We start from the raw sequence: 22601 nt of genomic DNA, 5'->3' as shown, positions 1-22601 counted from the left end.
ATATGTTATATTACGACACAATAATACAGAATTCTGATTGGTTCAATAGATATTAGACAATCTTCCAATCAATTTAATGTGATTTGGGTTAGAATAGAATACTGTTTATAATGCAAAATAAAATGAATAAAAAAAAATAAAAGTTAGAAATACTTACCCAAATACTTTTTAGTAACTAGCTTCGTGACCGGCGAGAATATACAAATCGTGGCCTTCCTCATTGGTCAGCGTACCACTTCTTAACAGATTACTTTCCAACATTACTACCCTATAAAAAGAAAGAAATATCAATAACAAACACGTGTATTATTACCTATTATATATTTTTTTTAATTTCACCTCAATTGATTGAGATGGATTATTTGTTATATAAATCTGGTTTATCTGTTAGTTATTTTTCGTTGATTTGTTTGTTCCGTGTCAATTTTAAGTGTAATATAATAGATATTTACGATACAAGTGAGTTAACAGCATCATTAAGATACGCGTGTGAAAGTTGCACAACGAGTGCGTAGCACGAGTATCTTAATATACACAAGTATCTTAATGGAGTTAACTGGTGTGTATTGTACAATATTTGATCTATGTCTAACTATAAAAACACACAATGAATTTTAAAAATGATTGTACTTAACTATAAACCTATCCTAAAAATCAATTACCTTAATACCTTTGTTCAAATAATACCATGCATGGCAATGTCAATATGACAGTAAATAATATTGATGTCACTAGTTTAAAAAATGAGCGTTTCGGAAAGTATTCACTCTGACATTGAAGAAGAGGCATTCAGAGCCATTTCTGGATTGCTTCCAGCAAGATCGAAACAGAAGTATGAATATACATACTCAAAAGACGGTCCTACACGATGCGTCCAACGTTCGAACGAATGTGTCTCCTACACGATGCTTCGACGTTCCAACGTTGGACGCAAACCTGGCGCTACATTTGTGAAATTAACTCAGTGTCGTACGTACTCTTGGCTTGAGCAGATATGGATAATGTATTAAGTGCTAGGATTGCCGCTGGTATGATAGTTTTAAGTTGTGCTAAACTGTTAAGAAGCAAAAGAACTAAACAACAGAAGCAAAAGAAAAAGAAGACGTAACAGGATTTTATTTCTTGTTACTCTTATGAATCTGTCTATAGCATCATAAGCAAACCTAGATTGTTTGTATATATCTGCACTTCCAGATCCGGTTGTATAAGAATCTATAACTTTCCTCCTCAACGTTCTATACGTTGCCATTACAGATTCTTTTTTTTTTCAATTCTGCTACTGACAAGTCCATACTCATTTCCTGAGAAATGTCACGCCAAGCATCATTTAAGGCATTCCGGTTTTTATTCTCGGAATGCCTGGGATTCCATATAATTGGATATTTCTCGTAAATCGAAATAAATTCAATTATCATTTGATTATTCCACTCCATTTTAACTAAAAACGGAAAATTTTAAAAGTAATTTTAGTAAAAGTAAAAACTTATTCACATATCTAATATAAGAAGAAAATCTTGATGAATAGAAAAAGTGAATGAATAAAAGGAAATTTCAGTGTTTTCACTAAAGTAATGTAATAACCAAAAATTCTGTCAGATATTTATTAACACAAAGAAAACCATTAATTAATCTTTCTATATACCTATGTATGTACTTACATATTTCTGGCAAAGAACAAATCACGAAAAATTTTCAGCCTGAGGAGACCACGTTTTAGCATTAAAGCGAGGCCGCTACTGATCCCTAGTAAAATATCAGCCACGTGAAGACTCTCGTGTAGGAGCGCATCGAACATTACTTCGAACGTTGGAAGGTCCTTTGACTTGCGTAAAATTTACCGACAAGAGCCCGAACTTGCTTCGAACGTTCGACACATGGATTTCTGCGCTCCCACACGATGTGGCGAATGCCGTGCGTCCAACGTTTGAAGGTGTTCGCCACATCGTGCAGGACCGTCTTAGTATGGAAAATAGTGCACCGAAAAAAAAGTTCAATTATGGAAATGAAAAGGTACTCACAACATATTTTTCCAATTTAGTGCAAAATAAATGTTTTACAAAATATTTTTTCTTTTTGGTAGTCATCTAAACAAGGAGTGCGGTAATGAAAATGCGTGAGTTAAGAAGCTCTTAACTCACTCAAAATGCGTGAGTTAAGAGCTTCTTAACTCATTAACGAGTTTATAATCATTTGCCGATGATGCTAACATGGTTAGCGAAACGCGCGTCCAGTGTAAAAGTGTTTTGGTGTATTGTGGTGATTTAGTGTTTTTATTTTTCATTACGTAGATAAAAGATAGTAAATAAAAAAAGTAAGTGTTCTTACTTGTCTGAACCCAACAATTTGTATGTTCTGGACGTATCTGTAATTTCTTGAGTGATCTCACCATTTCTCAGCGACCTGCCTTGCACACCGTGCTTGTAGAAGGCTAGGACGCTATCGGGAAGACATACTGCAAAATTCAAATTAAAATTGTATTAATATTCAATACATTATAAAGTATTTTTTCTGTTTCTTATATTCAAAAATAAAACAAACTGTTCTACACAGTAAAATAAAAACCTCACAGTAAAATAAAAACAAATATTTCAAAAAAAAGTTGTGTGTCATTGTGATTTCATATTTTCTTCATATGCAGAGTTCTGCAACAATGCGCCAGGCATCTGTAGGTTTTATAAAAACGAAGTATGTATTAGAGCCTATTTGAGGAAAATATTTTGACTTCTACAGGGTGGCTCAAAAAGTGTGTACTTTTTTGTAAAAAAACTGAAATATATTTTTTATTCATTTTATAATATCTCTAAAACTACCAAAACAAATATAGTGATATCTTAGGATTATATAAACTTATCAGAAAGGGGATCAAAAATGCAATAATATATCGATCAATTCACACTTTTTGAGCCACCCTGTAGAAGTTAAAATATTGTCCTCAAATACATCCAAGTACATACTTTAGGTTTGCACTTATACTAAATTCCTAAGCTTTTTATTATATGAGCTACAGATGCCCGACGAACTATTGCAAGACACAAACTACAAACATATTACAAACAACTGTAAAATAATAGATATTTACGATACAAGTGAGTTAACAGCATCATTAAGATTCGTGTATGAAAGTTGCACAACGAGTGCGTAGCACGAGTTGTGTAACCACACAAGTATCTTCATGGAGTTAACTCGCATGTATTGCACAATATTTTATCTACGTCTAACTATAAAAACACACAATTTGCAAAAAAACCTTCAATTTGCCACGGCTAGTCGTCAGAATCAGAATTTGAATATATCGAATACAAGTTCGGGAAATGTAGCTGCTTCATCAGGCATTTACTTGAAAGATTGTTCAAACTGTATCATTAACATTTATAATAAATAAGTTTTCATGTTTTTATAATTATTATCAATAGAACAGTTTATTTGTATTTAGTAGGTATTTAGTGCAAAATAAAGGTTTTACAAAATATTTTTTTCTCTTTGGTAGGCATCTAAACAAGGAGTGCGGTAATGCAAATGCGTGAGTTAAGAAGTTCTTATATCACTCAAAATGCTTGGGTTAAGAGCTTCTTAACTCACTGACGTAGATAAAAGAATATAAAATGACTAGCGTGTACCCGCAACTTCGTTCGCGTTGAATTAATCATTTGTAATGGTAATGGTAAAGCTGTAACGTTTTTAGTTCGTTACATGTCTTTTTTACATATGATATATGATGTCTGGCCTATCATCACCGGATTCCCTCTCGTTCAAGCCGGATAGCTTATTTGACGCGCAATTTTTACGTTCCCAGCTATAAGCCTACTCAGTAGCTACGGCTGTAAGGATTTATGGTATCGCTCTGTGGGAGCGCGCGCTGTCAACATCGCTTCTGTCAATTCTCTGTGATCTAACTTCACTTTTGGTTGGACCGTTCGGCCTCTTAGACGCCATTAGTCCCAGTGTTGAGAAATGGTGATTATTTAAATCTTGCTGTATAATCTGAATCAGCTGCCATTTCGAAGCAACAGGTAAAGATGAGTTATTTTCCTTTTAGATTCGATATTATTAGTGAATATTTTTAGGGTAGAGTTACGGATGTCCCAACTTGTATTTGTATTTGGCTGGCACGTTGGCGTCCCTTTGCTTTTGTCCTCCAGAATGTCATTTGGAAGAAAGGACAGCTTGTTTATTATTTATTGAGCCCTCGGGAGTATTTCGAGGTAGGTTTATTTTGCTTATTAGACCTTGTTTGATTTTAAACAAGAGTTTCGTGTTCTTAGGGTCTTACGAACGGACTATTTACAAGGTACGGGCACTATCCAAGGTCCTAGTATTCCCTTGTGCCACTGTCTTATGGACGGATGTCCCATGGACAAGTGTCCCCTGTAGGATTGATTTGTCTTCACATAGAGTGCCCCAGCGTGGGTGTGGCTTGAGCCCCGTGCTGCTTCACCCCCATTTCTAAGCCTGGATCGCCGACAGACAGTGCAGAGATGCAAGACCTCCTCGCGCTGCTACTGGTTGAAGCAGGGTTACATTAAAGAACAGCTAAGTGTAATTTTAAGTTCTAGTATTGCATTTAACACCTAAAATGTTTTCAGTCTTAAACAGTAACGTACATTTAAACTATAGCGTACAGACTATATTTAGTGGTTAGATTATTAAGAATATTTATGTCAATGCAGTAGTAAAAGTGTGATTTAGATTTTAGATTTCATAATATCACGCATTGTAATGGTATTACTTTCTATAGACATCATTATTACGCTATACTAATAGATGAATGACGAGATAGATTCTAGAATCTACAGGTTGCAACACATCTGATTGAACACCGTATAAATTTAACAATGTAAATAAAGTAATGCTACTTTTCTTATATTTTCTCTAATGTTACACGCATTGTATTTTCCTTATAGTCTTTACATAGAACATATTTAATATTAGTTACATATATAGTTTTATTCAACAGGTAACCACTATAATAATTATTAAAATTGTACAATGCTATTCACCATCAGAATTCGTCACGAATAAATATAGTCACTAGTTTTAAGTATTATACAATTGTGTTTTCTTTCTCTGTACATGCCTGGCGCCCAATATCTAGATATCTTTTGTTTATTATTATTGATTAATTTTCTCTCTAGTGAAATACCTTATCCACGACTGCTCTCCGATGAAAAGCTGCCGTTCGCAGTGGTAGTTGTTTAAAAAACGCTACAAAGCAAAGCAAGAATTTCTATTAAACATACAAACTGGAGCAGAATCGTGGTTAATCAATTGTCCAACTTTTTGGAACACCCTGTATGATTTTTTAAAGAATTTCAAAGGGGCGTTTTCACCCTCTTGGAATTTGAGATTCGAGAAACCCCTCCTTATCGAACCTCTACACCCCACAGTCAATCCGTCTGCCAAAAATCAGCTTTAAACGTCAAGCAGTTTAAGCAGAATCGTGATTACACAATGGTCATATTTTATGAAACACCCTGTATAATTTTTTTTTAAATCTTAAAATATGTAAAACAACAAAATAAAATATACGTGTTTAAGAGTTTTTCCGAAAAACTCACCAGTTTTTAAATAAAAAAAATATTCTAATATTTGAAGGGTGGTTTCACTCCCTTAGAATTCGAGTTTCGAAAAATCCCTTCTAAATAAAATATACGTGTTTATGCGTTTTTTCGGAAACTTGACCGTTTTTTAAATAAAAAATATTGTAATATTTGAGGGGCGGTTTCACCTCCTTGGAACTGGAACTTCAAAAAAACCCTTTTTATCGAACCTCTACACTCTAGAATCAACCTGTATGGCAAAATTGAGCTTCTTACGTTGAGTGGTTTGAGCAGGATCGTGATTAATCAGAGAGTCAGTCACTTAAGGATTTTATATTTTATTAGTATAGATACTTACATATACTCTCTATCTTAAAATCGAACCTCAGATCCGACACTTGCTTCTTGCTAACTTTAATTTTGCCCTGCGGCGTTATGATCCTAATTACGTTATCGTAACAGACTAGAATCGAATCTTTGTCGAGCTGCGTCACGTTCACTATGTTCAGGTTCTCCCGTTTCGGGATGATGGTGGCAGTGCCGTCCATGTCCTGCAGTTCGTCCGAATGAAACCAGCTGGCCCCTGCAAATACACAACATTGTAACGCCCTGTATACACGGTGTATGTTTTTGCTGCTTACCCGAATTCATATTAATTAAATCTAACTTAAATCTATTGGCTTGGTACGCCTGCTTGATAGACACGCACACCATAGGATACTCGAGTTCCGGAGTGATGATCATTTCGAAAACGTTAAGCGGATTCGGCAAAACCGAGTCCACATGCTGAAAAAGACATATTCAATGATAACTACAACATTCACTTACACTAAGTGGGTAAAAAACAGTCTGTATAATTCCCGCATCTAAAGAAGAACCATTTGCCGTCTAGCCGTACCGTGCAACTCTCCAACCTCCAACCCACAGGCGCATGCGTATTGGAACGTTCCGGCGCATGTGTATTGGAACGACAGAACAAAGTAATGCTTCAATAGCCTGCTTACGAAAGCAGCGTGTAGCTCCGTGGTTGAGGCAGCCGCTTCGGGAGCAACGGGTCGTTAGCGCCGGCAGAGGTAGTTTTTTTTTTCAGCTGTTTTTATTTATTTAGAGCTGTCGGTAACAGGCGATCAAAATACGCCGTAGGTGTATTTTGATCGTGTTGGTTAGTCTCTGGTAAAAGTTTTTTTTTATTATAGATTGCACGCGAAATACCCGATCGATTTTGTAGGACTGTTATAATATATTATTATAATTTGTACGTTTTTGAAATTTAGGTTAAATTATGGTACTATTACTTAAGAACTTACTCTCGAAAGTTACAAGTTTATAATAAAAGACAAGAGAATAACCCACGATTTAAATTTGGCGGGAACTGTAGACTGGAGTTGGAAATTGCACGGTACTGCTAGACGCAAGTAAGAACCCACCGCGTCATCAGTGACACGACTGTATTACGATTGCCTCTTGCTCGCGATTGGAGGTTCTGTTGAATCATGATAGTGAGTTGAAATACTGATATTATAGAGTAATAAAAAAAATTCAAATTAAAAGTCAAAATTAAAAATTAATTTGTTTCAGCCCAATCTAAATTTAATTTTCACATATGACGATGTCCGTCAGTAAAATTATAACCCCAAATCAAATGAAAATGGTAATGACTAAAAGCAAATTTTGACAGTGAGTGAAATTATAATCCCAAATAAAATTACAATGACAATTATTAAAAACAAAATGCAGTAATTTACAAAATGCCGTAAAGCGGCCCCTAAACGCTCAATATTATTGTGCAATAATATTATGCAGTATTTTAGAGCGGCGCACACAGACGGTCAATTTAATTGCGCAATATTATTGTGCAGTATAAGCGGCGCACACAGTGATAGAAAACACGAATCTAGAATTCCAAAAGTTCAATTTTTAATTGTAAGATAATAACGAATCAATCACCGTTTTATTTTTAGAAATATTCAGGAATCACAAAAAGTTGAAATTTGAATTTATATCTCCGTAAACAATTTTTTTACGGAGTTCCAAAAATGGTATATTTAATTAGCAGGCATGGAGACATTATTTGTCGTTATTTACGCGAACTGAAAAGAGCTGTCAGAAGTGTGTTGGGCAAATTGAGTTTACCAAAATTAAGATGGATATTTACGGAGGTAAGTATTTTACTTTTTTCATGATTTGTTTATTTTTAAAATAAAACTACTCACAGTAAACACCAACAGTAATCTGGAAAAAATTAAACATAATAATAATCAAATTTATATAAATTGGAGCAGAACTTTTTTGCGACTCGTTCCGACTCGGACCTTTTGTCACTGATGTCTTGTATAGTCATTCTTCTTTTCAAATATCCATAAACCTTTTGCGTATACCTGCGTTTGTACAGGGTATTCACAGTTAAATGGACCCCTCCATTAACTTTTTAATTTGACGTTTTATAAAAAAATGTCTCACATAAAAGTTTATTGGTTTTAAATGAAGTTTTCAGAGAATCTTTTTTCACATATACAGGGTGCTCCAAAAAGGGTGCGTTTTTTGTATCACTGTAAATAAGGGAAATATCTTCCCCCAACACATCGTTGACTCACCCTGTGCATTATAAATTTTACTTTAAATATCAAGAGTTATATTTAAACACAAAAAGAAGAAAATTAAATAATTTTCGTAAGAAATAAAATATATTTTCTTACTAAGAGACTTTTGGAATTCTAAATTCGTATTTTCTATCACTGTGCGGCGCAGACAGACCATCTTACATATTATTGAAGTCCTTGACAAGTTAGTGTAGTCGAATTTTGCTTTCATGCTGTAATAACGTTGCTGATTGGTTTTTTGCTATTTTTGTTTGGAAAAAACATGTTGATAGAGTCTGTTTGTGTGGTTATTGCATTAGCCGAGTGTCTGAAGAAAAAAGAAAAAAAGAAGCGCTTAAACTTAAAGCAATGCACGTTTAAAAATACTTTCACTGCACGGCATTTTAGATGCAACTAAACAAAATGTTGAAATATTGCACAATGTTGCCCACAGACGATACAATATAATTCATATTGCACAATAAATATCAAACCAGTTTTGATTCTTTCAATATATTGTACAATGTTTCAATATCATACACAGATGCTCAATATTATTGTACAATGCGTAATATTGCGCAATATTATTAAGCGTTTAGGGGCCGCTTAATGACGTCACTAATCTGTTTTATCTGCAGTGCGATTCCGTAAACATATTTCCTGTCTAGTGACCATCAATCATATAAAAATAGTATAGGCTAGACAGGAAATTTCTTGCTACGGAGCTTACAGAATCCCACTGCTGGTTGTCAAGTGAAAGTGAGTTCGACAACATATGACGTGACGTTGAATGATGGCTGAACAAACAATGTTAAATTTATATTGTATGTATACAAAAATTGCAGTACAATTATCTTCTATTATAGATGGTAATAACTTACCTTTAGCAGCATGAATTTGTTCAACGGATCGTACCACTGCATCAAATATATACCGGCCGACGTAGCTCCGCAAAGGTACTTGTACCCGTTGTACGGGTTCCTAGCTACGCAACACTTCAAGGTGCCCCTGGTATCCGGTACTCTGGTGGTGAGTGCAAACTTCCTAGGTACTAGTTTTTCTGGTATGCGGTTCATGTGCAAACTGAACCTGTGCGACTGTTTGCTTTGTAGGGCTAGAAGGTCGTGCCTGTAGAGCTGAGGCGATTTACCTGAAGGAAGACGTTAAGTATAGAGTGTAATGTAAAACAAAAATTGTTTTAAGTTAAGTCGATTCACACGATTCAATTTATCAAATTAAATTGACACCACAGCGCGACAGCCTGGCAAATGTGAAGTCTTTGTATTAGAGAATCGTAGGCCATTGATAAAGAGTTACCTGGAGGGTTCACGTCTATTAAGATTAGATGAGATAAAGATATAAAAAAATATCTTGAAAAACAACTAATCTAAGGCACTATACCGATTTGGTCATTTTAGAAGGGTGGTCTGGCTAGTAGGCAGCTTAATGGAAAATGAAATGTATTAAAAAGAGATAAAAATTGGGTTGATACATTTCTTCTATGCGGTATTGCCGGATTTTGCATTAAAAGTTAAAACCGCACAAGTAGGCGTTTATGGAAAATGTTGGAGCCTTATTTTTCACAATTAGTTACTCATTTTACTACAGACGTAATAGATTATATTTAGCTTAGTTATATTATCTTCATTTCAGTAGTATACATGAAAGTTTAAAAAAAAATAGTTTATTTTTTTTCTACACAAATTTTCCTACAAACGTAAAAACCGGCAACACTGAATGCCGCTTTTGATTTTGTCTCTCTGTCTTACACATTAAAATCCAGACTACACTTCTAAAATGACCAAATCGGTATACGAAGGTAAGTCAGTAACTACGGTAATCGCAAACATCGATTATAAAGTACAAAACAACGATTATAAAGTAACGATACTAAGTACCAAAGTAACGAGTAACTAAAGTAACTAAAGTAACGAGTCCTATTACCAAAAGTAACTAGTAGTTACAAGTCCATAACAGTAACTAAAATTTACATCACTACATTATACCACTTTTAAATTTATTCCTACGTTAATTTAGTACCACTTATGGTGTTGTAAGATGTACATCAATAAATAAATAAATAACCATAATAACGCTTAGAATAATCTTCATAATGGACTAGTTTTTGCCAATATGTAATAAGTAAAATAAGCTATAAAACAAATAAATCAATTAATTACTAAAATACTGATTATTAAATTAAAAATTAAACGTAAAAATCTTTAAAAATGATATAATGAATATATTGTTAAGATTCATCTCATAAATCTATCACAATCTGGCAGCGCTGTCGCCATAGCTTGTCACTCAAAGTTAATCATGTGCATCGGAAATTGTTTTGCGATTACCGTATGTACTTAAAAATAATACGGGGTTGATTCAAATATTATCTATATAATATTATATCATAACAGTATATGGTACTTACTTCCTGATAACGTCATTAAAACGTCCTTGATGACGTACATCCACACCGTCCTCCTATTATACAACTGATCTATACAAGTTTCGTGCAATTCGTTCAAATTTAAATTGTAAATTCCTTCTTCGGCTCCGATCAGGATGTGCTGGTCTCTGGTTTCCGGATGAATCCAGGAGGCAGTGCAGTAAATTCGAAGCGGGGAACCGTTAAACACCTACGGAGAGGAAGGAAAAGTTAAAAAAAGACAATAATATTCAACGACACCTTAAAATTTTGATGAATTTAAAAATCATAATTTTCTCTAGTGGGCCGATTTTGATGATTTTTTAAGCAATTTGTAGCTAAGTTATTTGACTTTTTAGTAACTCTTTCTAATTTAAAAATGAAAGTTCCCATCTGTGAATTATTCGAGGGAAAACAAAATGTTGATGTTTTGGTGGAAATTTGAAATACCCTGTGGAGTATGTTATTAAGCAAGGAATTTATCATTATCTCATCTAGGCACGGCTTTTCCCGATAGTTTGTTTTTTGATTCATCCCAATAGCTTTATTTTTATTGGAGATATTCGCTTTTGATTAAGACAGTAAGGATTTACAGCAATTTGAGCATTGAAAGCTGCCTTTGCCTTTGCTTTTGGGTTCTTATCGACACACTTATAAAATAGTTTTTAGTGTTTCTGTAATGTCACTGTAATTGAAAAGTTATATTATTGTTTATTGGCTCTAGGAGATATAAAGCTTACGTTTCAATTAGTAGACAAATTAGCAAATTTTAATGTTTTCCACTAATCAGACCGCTGTTGCGGATGTCCGAGTTATGTCATTTTGGCATTTGATTACCACTGTCAAGAGAAATTGAGGTTAGAAATATAAAAGTTGAAAGTAGAAGTTTTATAAGCTAACTAGCGTGTACCCGCGACTTCGTTCGCGTCGAATTAATCATTTGTAATGGTGATGATAAAGCAAAGCAAGAATTCCCATCAACATAAAAACAGGATAACATTTTCTCACATTTATGTTGGTAAAAACAATATGGTGATATTATTATATAACTTAGTAATATTTAAGGGGTAGTTTCATCTCGTTGGAATTTGACTTTCGGAAAATCCGTTTGTCAAAAATAAGCTTTTTATGCCAAGCAGTTTAAGCAGAATCGTGGTTAATCAATTATCCAATTTTTTGGAACACCCTGTATGATTTGAGGGGCGTTTTCAACCTCTTGGAAGATTCGAGAAACCCCTCCTTATCGAACCTCTACACCCCACAGTGAATCCGTTTGCCAAAAATCAGCTTTAAACGTCAAGCAGTTTAAGCAGAATCGTTATTACTCAATGGCCATATTTTATGAAACACCCTGTATAAATTTTTAAAAAATCTTAAAATATGTAAAACAACAAAATAAAATATACGCGTTTAAGAGTTTTTCCGAAAAACTCACCGGTTTTTAAATAAAAAATATTCTAATATTTGAAGGGTGGTTTCACCCCCTTAGAATACGAGTTTCGAAAAATCCCTTCTTATCGAACCTCTACACCCTAAAGTCAATCCGTTTTCCAAAAATCAGCTTTTTACGTCGAGCGCTTTAAGCAGGATCGTGATTAACCAGATTGAATGATCATGATCGAAACACCCTGTATACATTTTTAAAAAATATTAAAATATGTAAAAAAACAAAATAAAATATACGTGTTTAAGTTTTTTTTCGGAAACTTGACCGTTTTTTAAATAAAATAGATATATATATATATATATATATATATATATATATATATATATATATATATATATATATATATATATATATATATATATATATATATATATATATATATATATATATATATATATATATATATATATATATATATATATATATATATATATATATATATATATATATATATATATAATATAGATAAAATAATTAGTATAGATTATTTGCTTTCTGTATTATAGATGAAGGTCTATAATGACAAAAAGAAATGTGATTTAAAATTTCATGTAGCTTTCTTACCTTAGAGAAACATGCTCCCATATGAACCTTCGGTGTAGGCGGCAGCCCATTACTAGGCGGCCTAGGCGGCGTGTGCCTTCTCCTGTGCTTCCTAGGCGGCACCGGCGGACAAGCCACCAGGTCAGGAGCACCGCTAGCCTCGTGATTGTTCGCGTTCTGTTTCGATTCGCCGGCCGCATTATTCGCCCCGCCCCCGCCGCTACGCTCCGCCCTCGAGCTGTCGCTAAGCGACCTCTGCCGCTGGCCGTTCATGTTCATCGAGCTGACCAGGCCGAAAATCTCGTCCACGGAAGAGTGACGTCGCGGCGAGCCGTTGAGGGCGAGGTCGTCGCAGGGGAGGATGTCGTCGCACTTGGCCTCGGTGTCCTGGACAGGCAGCGTGGCTCTGGAAAGGGGACAAACAAGCCCTAAGGAGCGCTCTACTGCTTTTGCTTTGTATCTATTTTTTTTTGAGGTTGCATGCAGTAAAATTGGTAAAAGGTAATTGGCGAAAGCCATCGCTTGCCTTTAGGTCTTCGTGCGTGGAAGAGAACTATTTCACGTACAGTGTGTGTAGAAGATTGATTATTAAAAATACTGTATGATAGTAAAAAAAATACCATCACAGTAATATTTGAACTGAGAATCATCCTAACCAAATTTTTTTTTTGGATGTCAGACATATACGGTAATGGCAAAACATTTTCCGATGCACGTCATTAATCATATCGATATTGACATTAAAGTCTATAAACCTGACTATATGAAATTTTGGCAAAAATGTTTAAATTTGTTGTATAATTTAAGATACCGAGCAGCTCTTCATTTTACTTTATAGAGCAAATGATTCTAACATATATTTTATTTAAATTCAAGCTGCACAAATTAGTTTAAACCGAATTTTATTATCGCTATGTTGGTCACATTGCGCCGTGTTCAGCAACGTTGTCGTTTATTATTTGACAATTATCCTAATGTTAGTCATTATTTTGTATAATATCGTGTTGTTGAATTTCTGTGAGTAATTCTCGTTTTTTTTTGTCTATTAGTCTTTTTGTACTTTTAAGCACAAACAGTTCTTTTAAGTATTTGTATTGCATTTCTTGAAATTGTGTGTTGAAAATATGCCGAAGTATTTAAACAATCGAAGCAAAGAGCTTGTAGCTTCCCTGATAAACTATTTTGAACGAGAACGTGACAATAAAGGTCCTTTATTAGCCTTGACTGGAGTCAGAGAAGTAAGTTTGACATTATACCACTTTCAAAGTTATTTCTACGTTATTTTTTTATTTAATTCTGTGATTATTAGCTTTTGCATTAATAGCACCTTCTTACTTGTTATTACCACTTATGGCGTTGTAAAATGTACATAAATAAATAAATAAATAATCCGTTATAACGCTTAGAATAATCTTCATAATGGACTACTCTTTGCCAATATGTAATGAGTAAAATAAACTCCAAACCAAGTATAAGACAAATCAATTAATTATTAAAATATTAGTTATTAGATTAAAAATAAAATGTAAACATCTTTAAAAACTGATATAATAAATATACCGTTTGTCAATTTTAAATTAAGATTCGTCTCATAAATCCGTCACAATCTGGCAGCGCTGTCGCCATCACTTCCCACTCAAAGTTGATCACGTGCATCGGAAATTGTTTTGCGATTACCGAAGGTGTTTGACAAGCTTGTATGTATTATTTTTAGTAAAGGACATATACAAGGTGAGTATTAAATAAGTCAATATATTTTTAGGGGTAGCATAATTCCACCCCAGCAACACGATTATGATTTTTTTTCGCAAAAAAATTTTGGAAGTTTTTTTACTTTTTAGGCAAAAACCACAATTTCTTTATAATATGGCAACATAGGGAGTATATTAAATTTACAAGAAAGAAAACCCAAAAAAGATCCAGTGGTTCTCAAAATTTTAAAAATCATTTTTTTGGAAATTTTCAAAGTAAAACAACTCGGTTATTTTTGACTTAAAGTACGTCTGCTGGATCTGTGTCTATGAAAGGAATGCGGACAAAAAACATTTAAATAAACAGCAATATATTTTATACGTCGACTTGACGACTACGTCACCGCAAATCGCTCCGCCCACTCATTTTATTGGCTACTTGCAAAAAAAATTGCTACTAAAAATTTGTCGAATTTTTATTGATGGGACGCGTCGTCTAATTTTTTACGAAAAACGTCGAGAGAATATCGTTTCCCCTCTCACGGATACCCCGTAGCTACAGAACCGACAGACGCACAGTGGAACGAGTATATGGAAGCGGTTGGACATGAGGTTTTTTATTTGATACTTTCAATCTGGAAAACTTAAAATTAATTATATATACTGGAATATTATGGAAAGAGGGACGAATTATAACAAAAAATTGGCGCCGGGAGGCACGTATAGCCGCCCATACTAAAATATGTTAATATCTCAAAAACTGCGAATTTGACTGATTTTGATGTTATTACAAACTAGGTTTTTCCCGCGACTACGTTCGCGTTACACCTCGGGTAGTTCATGCATTGATTTAAATGATTTACTTTGTATATAGAGCTAGTGAACCTTACAAATGCCCTATTTAAACTATGTTTTTAAGAGTTTTAGAGCTACTCGTATTTCATATGAAAGTTATCAATTGTCGATTTTCTGGGTATTATACAGGGCAAGTCTTGAAAAAGTGTAAATATTTTCAGGGCTGGTAGATCTCGATAAAAAAACATATTTTCTCTTTACCGTTTTTCAAATAACTCCAAAATAACTGAGTTATTTTACTTTAAAAATTTCCAAAAAAAAATATTTTTGGCTTAAATTTTGAGAACCACTGCAGCTTTTCGGGATTTTCTGTCTTGTAAATTTAATCTACTACCTATCTATGTTGCCATATTATCAAGAAATTATGGTTTTTAACTAAAAACTAAAAAAAATCCAAAAGGTTTTTCAAAAAATTCCAAATTTTAAAAAAAAAATTTCGCGCAAAAACTCATAATCGTGTTTCTGGGGTCAAATATACCTACTACCGCTAAGAATAATTGCACTTATTTAAGACTCGCTCGACAAAAATCGATATTGTTATTTTTGACTTATTACATATTTTTTTACTTAAAATTTATAAAAAGCCGTCAATATTCCAATTTCAAGAGCATTTTTATTCTCTTTAAATATTATTATGTACTTAAGAAAATTCGAAAATTTAAAAACCGTTTTTTATTTTTTTATCGCCTGTATATGACTTTATGACACACTTGTATACCAAAAATAAAACTTTTGATTAGAGCCGTCTGAAATAAAAAATCTTAATAATTCTACAAGTTATCGAAATCAAAGTATTTCAAAGAAGTTCAATTTTGGCCACAAAATGTTTTTGAATTCTTGCTTTTTTTAACACTATTTCTCAATTTTTTCTAACTACTTCCATTGACTGAAACTAATTATGTATGGTTGGATAGAGGGTGGATGGCGATCTTCCAGGGCGGTTTTTTATTTCTTATTTATATATAGATTATTTTCGAAATCGAACCAAAGTCAGTTTCAAAGAAATTTTGCAAAATTAAAAAAAAATCTCTCCAAAATAATAAATAGTGAAATTATTATTTACCCTTTATAGATAGAACCCCTACCTATGGTCCCATATAAACTGTATTACTAAAATAAATAGTTTTGAAATATGAAGTTTTCAAATGAATATTTGAAATTTTCAATTGTCGCTTTACGTAATATACTCCCTTGATATTTTTTTTATTTTTCATCTATTTTTTTTTGTTTATTAAGAGCACTAATTCCCTATTTATAGTTATTTTTTATTCCTTGAAGGATAATTGAAAAAGAAATATTTCGTTTATATTATTGATGTGTCACTAAATAAACCCTTGTATAAAATTTTATACTGCTAGATGTTATAGTAATGCATTTTCGTACAGCAAACTTTCATTCCCTATTCTACTCCCTAAGATTATAAATTTCATAAAATCGCTTTATCCAAATAATTAACTCATGTCGTTTAAATGATCCTGTGTGCCAATTTTTATGTGTATAATCCAGAGGTCACCAAGTTTTATATAAATTTTTACTAACTTTACTCATTTGGTTGATGAATTTCAAAAATCTCTTCTAATTCTTTTTGTAGGATTTCATTCTTCTAGACCACATAGTAAGGAATTTTCATACAACAAATTGTTCCGACATAATTTTACTCTCTAAGAGGATGAATTTCCTAAAATCGCTTTGTGTAGCTAATTCACTAATGTGGTTTAAACGAACCTTTGTTCTAATATTTATGTATCTAAAGCTGGCTGTATGAACTGATCCCTAAAATATCTAAAAACTTGATATATGACTGACAAACTGACAAACCACTGACAATTACAAATAATTTATTTCTGGAGGTATTGTGTGTAGGTGTTTTTCAGGTATGTTTTAATATTTAGTCGATTTACACAAAGAAATAGCAATTCAACAATTTAAAAATACTTTATAACAAATCTAGACATATATACCTTTCATTTAAAAAAAGAATCATCAAGATTGGTAAAGCAGTTTCGGCGGGATGGATGTAACAAAAAACCCTTTAGGCTTTTATATATGTATGGATTTTGTTGCAAATATTATTCCTAATCTTAATTTGAAAACCGCGTTTCGTTAGCTACTGTAGTTTTGGAGTTACGATTTTTTAAAATTTTTAACCCCCTCCCATACCACCTTACCAACCCCCCACCCCCACCAAAAACTAATGGCCAGATTCTCGGGTGCCACAGTATTTTTGTGCCAAATTTGGTTAAAATCGGTTCAGCGGTTTTTGAGTTATCGTGTTACAGACGGACAGACAGACACCATGAAAATATTTTGTATTTAGGTCATTTATGACCCAAGTAACTCATTTTGAGTGAAATTAAAAAAACTTTTTTTTTCCGATCCTAATAGCCTACCATACCTATTGGTATGGTCGCATGGTCAGTAGGGGGAGGGGGGGTACAATGTGATTTGGATATATTCTACTAATATACGATTTATACATAAATGTTAAGAAGGATAGTATCTAATAATAATATCGGAATAACAATATATTTTTAATATTAAGCCCCCTGGAAATAGTATCCATCGTGTAGTTCAAAATTTGTTTTTTCAAAAAACGGCAAATTGGAGCAACTTTTTTATATATGTTTATAGTAAGGGTATTGTGGTCTACTATATGCCGCTATTCTTTATATGGTACCTTGCGGCACTTACTTCATATTTCTTGATGATTAGATCTTTAATAAAAATTCAAAACTTTTTAATTCAAAAATATATGGTGGGTGATTGATGAGATGTATGTACAAAATTTTGCCAAAAATTCATTAACAAAGAACCAGTTAAATTAAAAAAAATAATATTTTTTAAAAAACCTACTAATTTAATTATAATTAATATTTTCAACATGAATTAGCCTTTTTGAAAATGGTTAATTTTAAACCTTTGTAAAAACGACAAAATACATTTTTGTTTTCTAAAAATCAGTTTTTAAGAGAGGCCTGACATTTGTTTTTGAAACTACCATATTCAGTTTTCAATTTTCCCAAAAACATTTTTAGCCCCATGTCCAACATTTAACATGGACTCGTTCCATTGTGAGACGTACTGTACATATTTGAAAAACGGTAAAGAGAAAATATGTTTCTTTTATCGAAATCTACCAGCCCTGAAAATATTAACTTATTTAGATTCACCTTGTATGAGCGGTACCAAATAAACTTTTCGTTACGACATCGAGGGCGCGATTATTAAATGCATTGTTGCCAACCGTGGACATATTCGGCACCGGGCTGACTAACTAAAATTTAAATTTCCCTCTAGTGATTTGGGTGTAGCTCTGTTGAAAAAAATGTCAAGTCGCCACATTTATTTATTTATTTCCCGACATTTTGATTCGTTTTGACACTTTAGTTTTGAATTACGAGTTTTTAGTTTAAGTGAATTGTGTTGTGATACTTTAAGCTTAAAATATTTTCGGAGCAGACCTTGCAGTCGAAAATTGTTCTTTTTAGAACCGCTTTTAGTGTGAAGTGTACAAGATGCGGAAGCAGTTTAGCAGCCGTTGCAAAAAAGTCATCACGAGAAGACCTTATGAGAATATTCTGAAAGGACTTATGAGACTATTCTGGCACTTTGTGGTTAAGGAGTGGTAGTAAGGAGTTGAGTTTTGTTGATGTAAATAATAACTGTATAACGCTGTGCAGGTCAAGGTTAATCAAGTGACTAAAAGTATTTTTGATATGATTATGTCCACAGCTGATGCATAATCCGGTGTACCACAAGAAAACTATTACCTGATTCAATAAATTTATCTAGAAAAAAAAGTAAAATAGAGTTTTTAAAAATTCTGCCAATAAACCCCTTAGTGGAGTGCCCAGAGACTTTTACCTCGGAATTTAATTACTGTGAACCTATTAATGTGAAACCTTCTGTATTGTATTTTATAGATAAAATACTAAAATGTTTACCCATTTTTTTTCGCTGCTTTTAATTTTTTATTTTAGTAATTTTAGTAAATGCTTAGTTATTTCCTTCATATTTATTTATTTTTTTATCTAAGTAAATTTATTGAAATAAATAAATCTAATGCATAAGCTACAGCTATTCTGCTTATATTTTAATCATTGAAATTTTAATTGAAATCGAATTATACAGGGTGGCACGACATATACAACGCGGTTTTTGCAAGAAGAACAAATGTTTGTATTGAAGTGAAATTTTGTGAGCTTATGTAAGTCAATTTAAAACATTTTCTAGAATTATATAGGATTCTACAGGGTGTCCCCAAAAAAAGTTACACATCAAAGGTGTGTTTTTTGTAACGGAACACCCTATATATTAATTTATTTTCGGATTTTAATAAAAAAATAAAGGCGAGTTTCATTAGAAAAGTATATGACTAAAATGTATACCTAATTTTTGAAATACATTCACCGGCATGAAAAATGGGCACCCTAAAATTTTGATGTATGTTAAAGTTTAATATACCGTATGATCGAATAAAAACGGCGTCCAGTTGGCTTGGAAATGACGATCGATGACATTTCCCATATAAAGTTACATATGAAATCACAGCGATCTTCATTTCATAGCCATCGCTGACACCGTTTTTATTCGATCATACGGTATTTTGTTCTAGTGGGCCGATTTTGATGATTTTTTTAAGCAGTATGTAGCCAAATTATTTGACTTTTTAGTATCTCTTTCTAAATTAAAAATGAAACTCCCCATCTGTTAATTATACGAGGGAAAACAAAATATTATTATTTTGGTGAAAGTTTGAAACACCCTGTGGAATATGTTAAAACAGCAAGAAATTTAAAAATCATTTTGTCATCTAGATACATCCTTTTTCGATAGTTTGTTTTTTGGTTCGTCTCATTGGCTATATTTTATTGGAGATATTCGCTTTTGAAGAAGACACTAACATTTTTTCGTAATTTTTACATTAAGACCATGCCTTTGCTTTTGGGCTTAGCCAACAGATTCAGTAAATTCTGGTCCCGAAGCAGGCCTTCTTGACATAAGATTTGCTTCATTTAGTCTTCTTCTTATAGTCCGTTAGTTAATATGTACGTTCCTTAGGTGCAATTCATTATAAATTTGAAAAGCTGGCAAACGGCGCCGGCTTAGCGATAAACTTACAATAAGTCGATCGTCTCGATTAGAAGTTCTCATACGAAAGTTCCTGGACGTCTAGAATGACGTTCTCAGTATAATCTATGGTATTAAGGTATTTTTGAACACGGAATTTTATAGCAAATTCACTGAACTAAACAAATATAAAGCATTTCATTTGAAAAACTAAAACTTAAGTATAAAAATATATTTAACTCACCCTGTATATCTATAAAAATATTTTTGAAATGTGAACTACCACTAAACACATATTTTGTAAAAGGTTTGGAGAAAAAATCTCAAATAGGAATCCTGATACAGAGCTTTTTCGGAACACGCAGCCATCTTGTATGTATGCATCTGTATATGTGTGTTTATTTAAATACTAAAGTGAAAGCAACGAATTTAAATGGGTAAACTCTGTAATATATCTTATTAACAATTCAATGCAAAAAGTTTTATAAAAATTCGTTCACAGTAAATGAATTCCGAGGTTTGTATCCCATAAGGGCTTAAAGCACTTCACTATATATTTTTAACCATTTCTTTCATTAAATGTCAAAATATTGACAGATCTCTCCAACACACACTGTACGAATTTATTTTTTTCCTAGCATAATCACTTACTGTTGCTCGTAGTCCAAATGTCCGTACTTGAACGTGCCCCTGGAACGACGCCAAAAAAAAGAAAAGAAAAATCACTCAGTTAATACAGCTACAAACTCTGTTACGAAAAATGGAGAAAAGCAGCCTAAAGCCAGTGAAAAAAAAAGCGTTAGAAAGGAAAAAGAAAATGGGTGCACCAAGGAGAAAAAAATGTAAAAACAAATCAAAACAAGCTTCTAAGTGTTGAGTGTTAGTAAAAGCACTGTTTTCTGTTTTCTCGTCTATTATAAGAAGAGAATTACCTCATCATTAGTTCTTCGTCTATGTACTGCAAGAGACTCCTAAATAACACAATTAAAAAGAATTTAAATAAAAAATTAGACTAATAACGAAACAAAAAATGGATTAAATAAATTAATAAAAAAAAATAACAACAGTGCTGTTAGAAAAAATAAAAAAACACTACAAGTTAAAAATTAATCATGGCAATGATCTTAGACTAAAAAACGTCTACTACTAAGTGTAGAGAACTATTATACAGGGTGACTCACTAAGAGATTATTAGAAAATAACATTTTGAATAGAATGACGTATCATATGTCAACTTTTGACATTTTCCCTTAAACAAAATAATATTTTAAATTTCAAACTAGAGTGCCAAATAAAAATTCATTTGATAGTCTAATGTGATTCGTGCCCCAATCGTAATCATAAGTCAATTTTCTCAAATGGAACGAGTGTGGCTCATTAGAATATTTGGCAAAAGCATTTTTTAAGGAATAATTTGGTACCATATACTTGGTATTTCGAGCCAAATTGTCGTTATGAACACAGCCATTGCACTCTAGATTGAAATTTAAAATATTATTTTGTTCAAGCGCAAATGTCAAAAGTTAACGTTGACATCAGTGGCGGCTCGTCAGGTGCAGTAGGTGAAGGGACACTTCACCGAAAAAATACTCAAATTAAAGAAAAAAACTTTACTGCTTAAAATATTAATTTAAAGTCAAATTTATTTTGGTTAATATTGCTTAGTAAACATTAATGTAATAATTGAATAATAATTGAATGGCTCCTCGGTTGTAACCAACAATTTTTTCAATATCGAAATTTTAGTGAAAAAACCGAGGAAAAAATGCTATACCTATGAAAATTACAACCTTATTTCACTGAAATCTCTATTTTGAAAAAAATATCGGTTAGAACGTTTTTCGGGGAAGCCATTCAATAATTACAGTGTTCGCCATAAAGTTGGATCCATATGGACGGTTTTTTTGGTATTAGAGTTTAAAAAAACTTTTTGTGGCTATCAATTCTGCTTTAAAAACAACTTAAAATGCACCAAGTCAAAGTTGAAACATAATTTTGTTAGTCACTTTTTTTAAAATAATAATAATTTAACCAATTTTTAAAAATTTCTTTTAAATATTTTGTATTTGACAACTCCCAGATGTTAGCTGTCAATTTTGGCTTGGTGCATTTTAAGTTGTTTTCAAAGCAGAAGTGATTACCATAAAAAGATTTTTTAAAACTCTAATATAAAAAAAAACGTCCATATGGATCCAACTTTATGGTGGACACTGTATATAATGTTTATTATATTTAATTTAAATTTAATTATATTTTTTGACTGGAATGCAAAATAATGTGTTTATCGAAAACTGGTTGTATCTCTTTTTACTTAATGCGTTTTAGCCCAAATTGAAACGAAAATATTATAGGTATTAGCACAGAATATCTAGCTACGCAACAGAAGCCTCGTTACATGTATAAAATTGTAGGTAGCAAAAGGAGACAGGCTTTTAAAGCCTGTCTCCAAATCAG

At 32.6% G+C, this 22601-nt stretch overlaps 1 protein-coding gene across 7 annotated transcripts in view; it reads right to left on the bottom strand.

Moving 5' to 3' along the window:
- The window catches only part of LOC115887717 (mitogen-activated protein kinase kinase kinase kinase 5), a 42263-nt gene that overhangs the window by 3943 nt on the left and 15719 nt on the right, over window positions 1–22601 (bottom strand). For 2 of the 7 annotated variants that reach the window (XM_030907186.1, XM_030907188.1), the window contains 9 exons: window positions 21080–21118; window positions 20799–20837; window positions 12553–12937; window positions 10545–10752; window positions 8998–9266; window positions 6179–6323; window positions 5896–6120; window positions 2326–2452; window positions 158–268 (listed from right to left, as the gene is read on the bottom strand). In XM_030907186.1, the coding sequence (XP_030763046.1) occupies window positions 169–268; window positions 2326–2452; window positions 5896–6120; window positions 6179–6323; window positions 8998–9266; window positions 10545–10752; window positions 12553–12937; window positions 20799–20837; window positions 21080–21118 (1537 nt within the window). In that variant the 3' untranslated portion in view covers window positions 158–168. Of the gene's footprint in view, window positions 1–157; window positions 269–2325; window positions 2453–5895; window positions 6121–6178; window positions 6324–8997; window positions 9267–10544; window positions 10753–12552; window positions 12938–20798; window positions 20850–21079; window positions 21119–22601 lie in introns of all 7 variants that reach the window. The other 5 variants (XM_030907187.1, XM_030907191.1, XM_030907189.1 and 2 more) reach the window with 4 other exon arrangements.

This window comes from Sitophilus oryzae, unplaced genomic scaffold (assembly GCF_002938485.1).
Source record: "Sitophilus oryzae breed Bouriz unplaced genomic scaffold, Soryzae_2.0 scaffold_610_pilon_pilon, whole genome shotgun sequence".
Classification (NCBI taxonomy): domain Eukaryota; kingdom Metazoa; phylum Arthropoda; class Insecta; order Coleoptera; family Curculionidae; genus Sitophilus; species Sitophilus oryzae.
The sequence above is the reverse complement of the archived record's forward strand: the minus strand, read 5'-3'. Positions and strand labels throughout refer to the sequence as shown.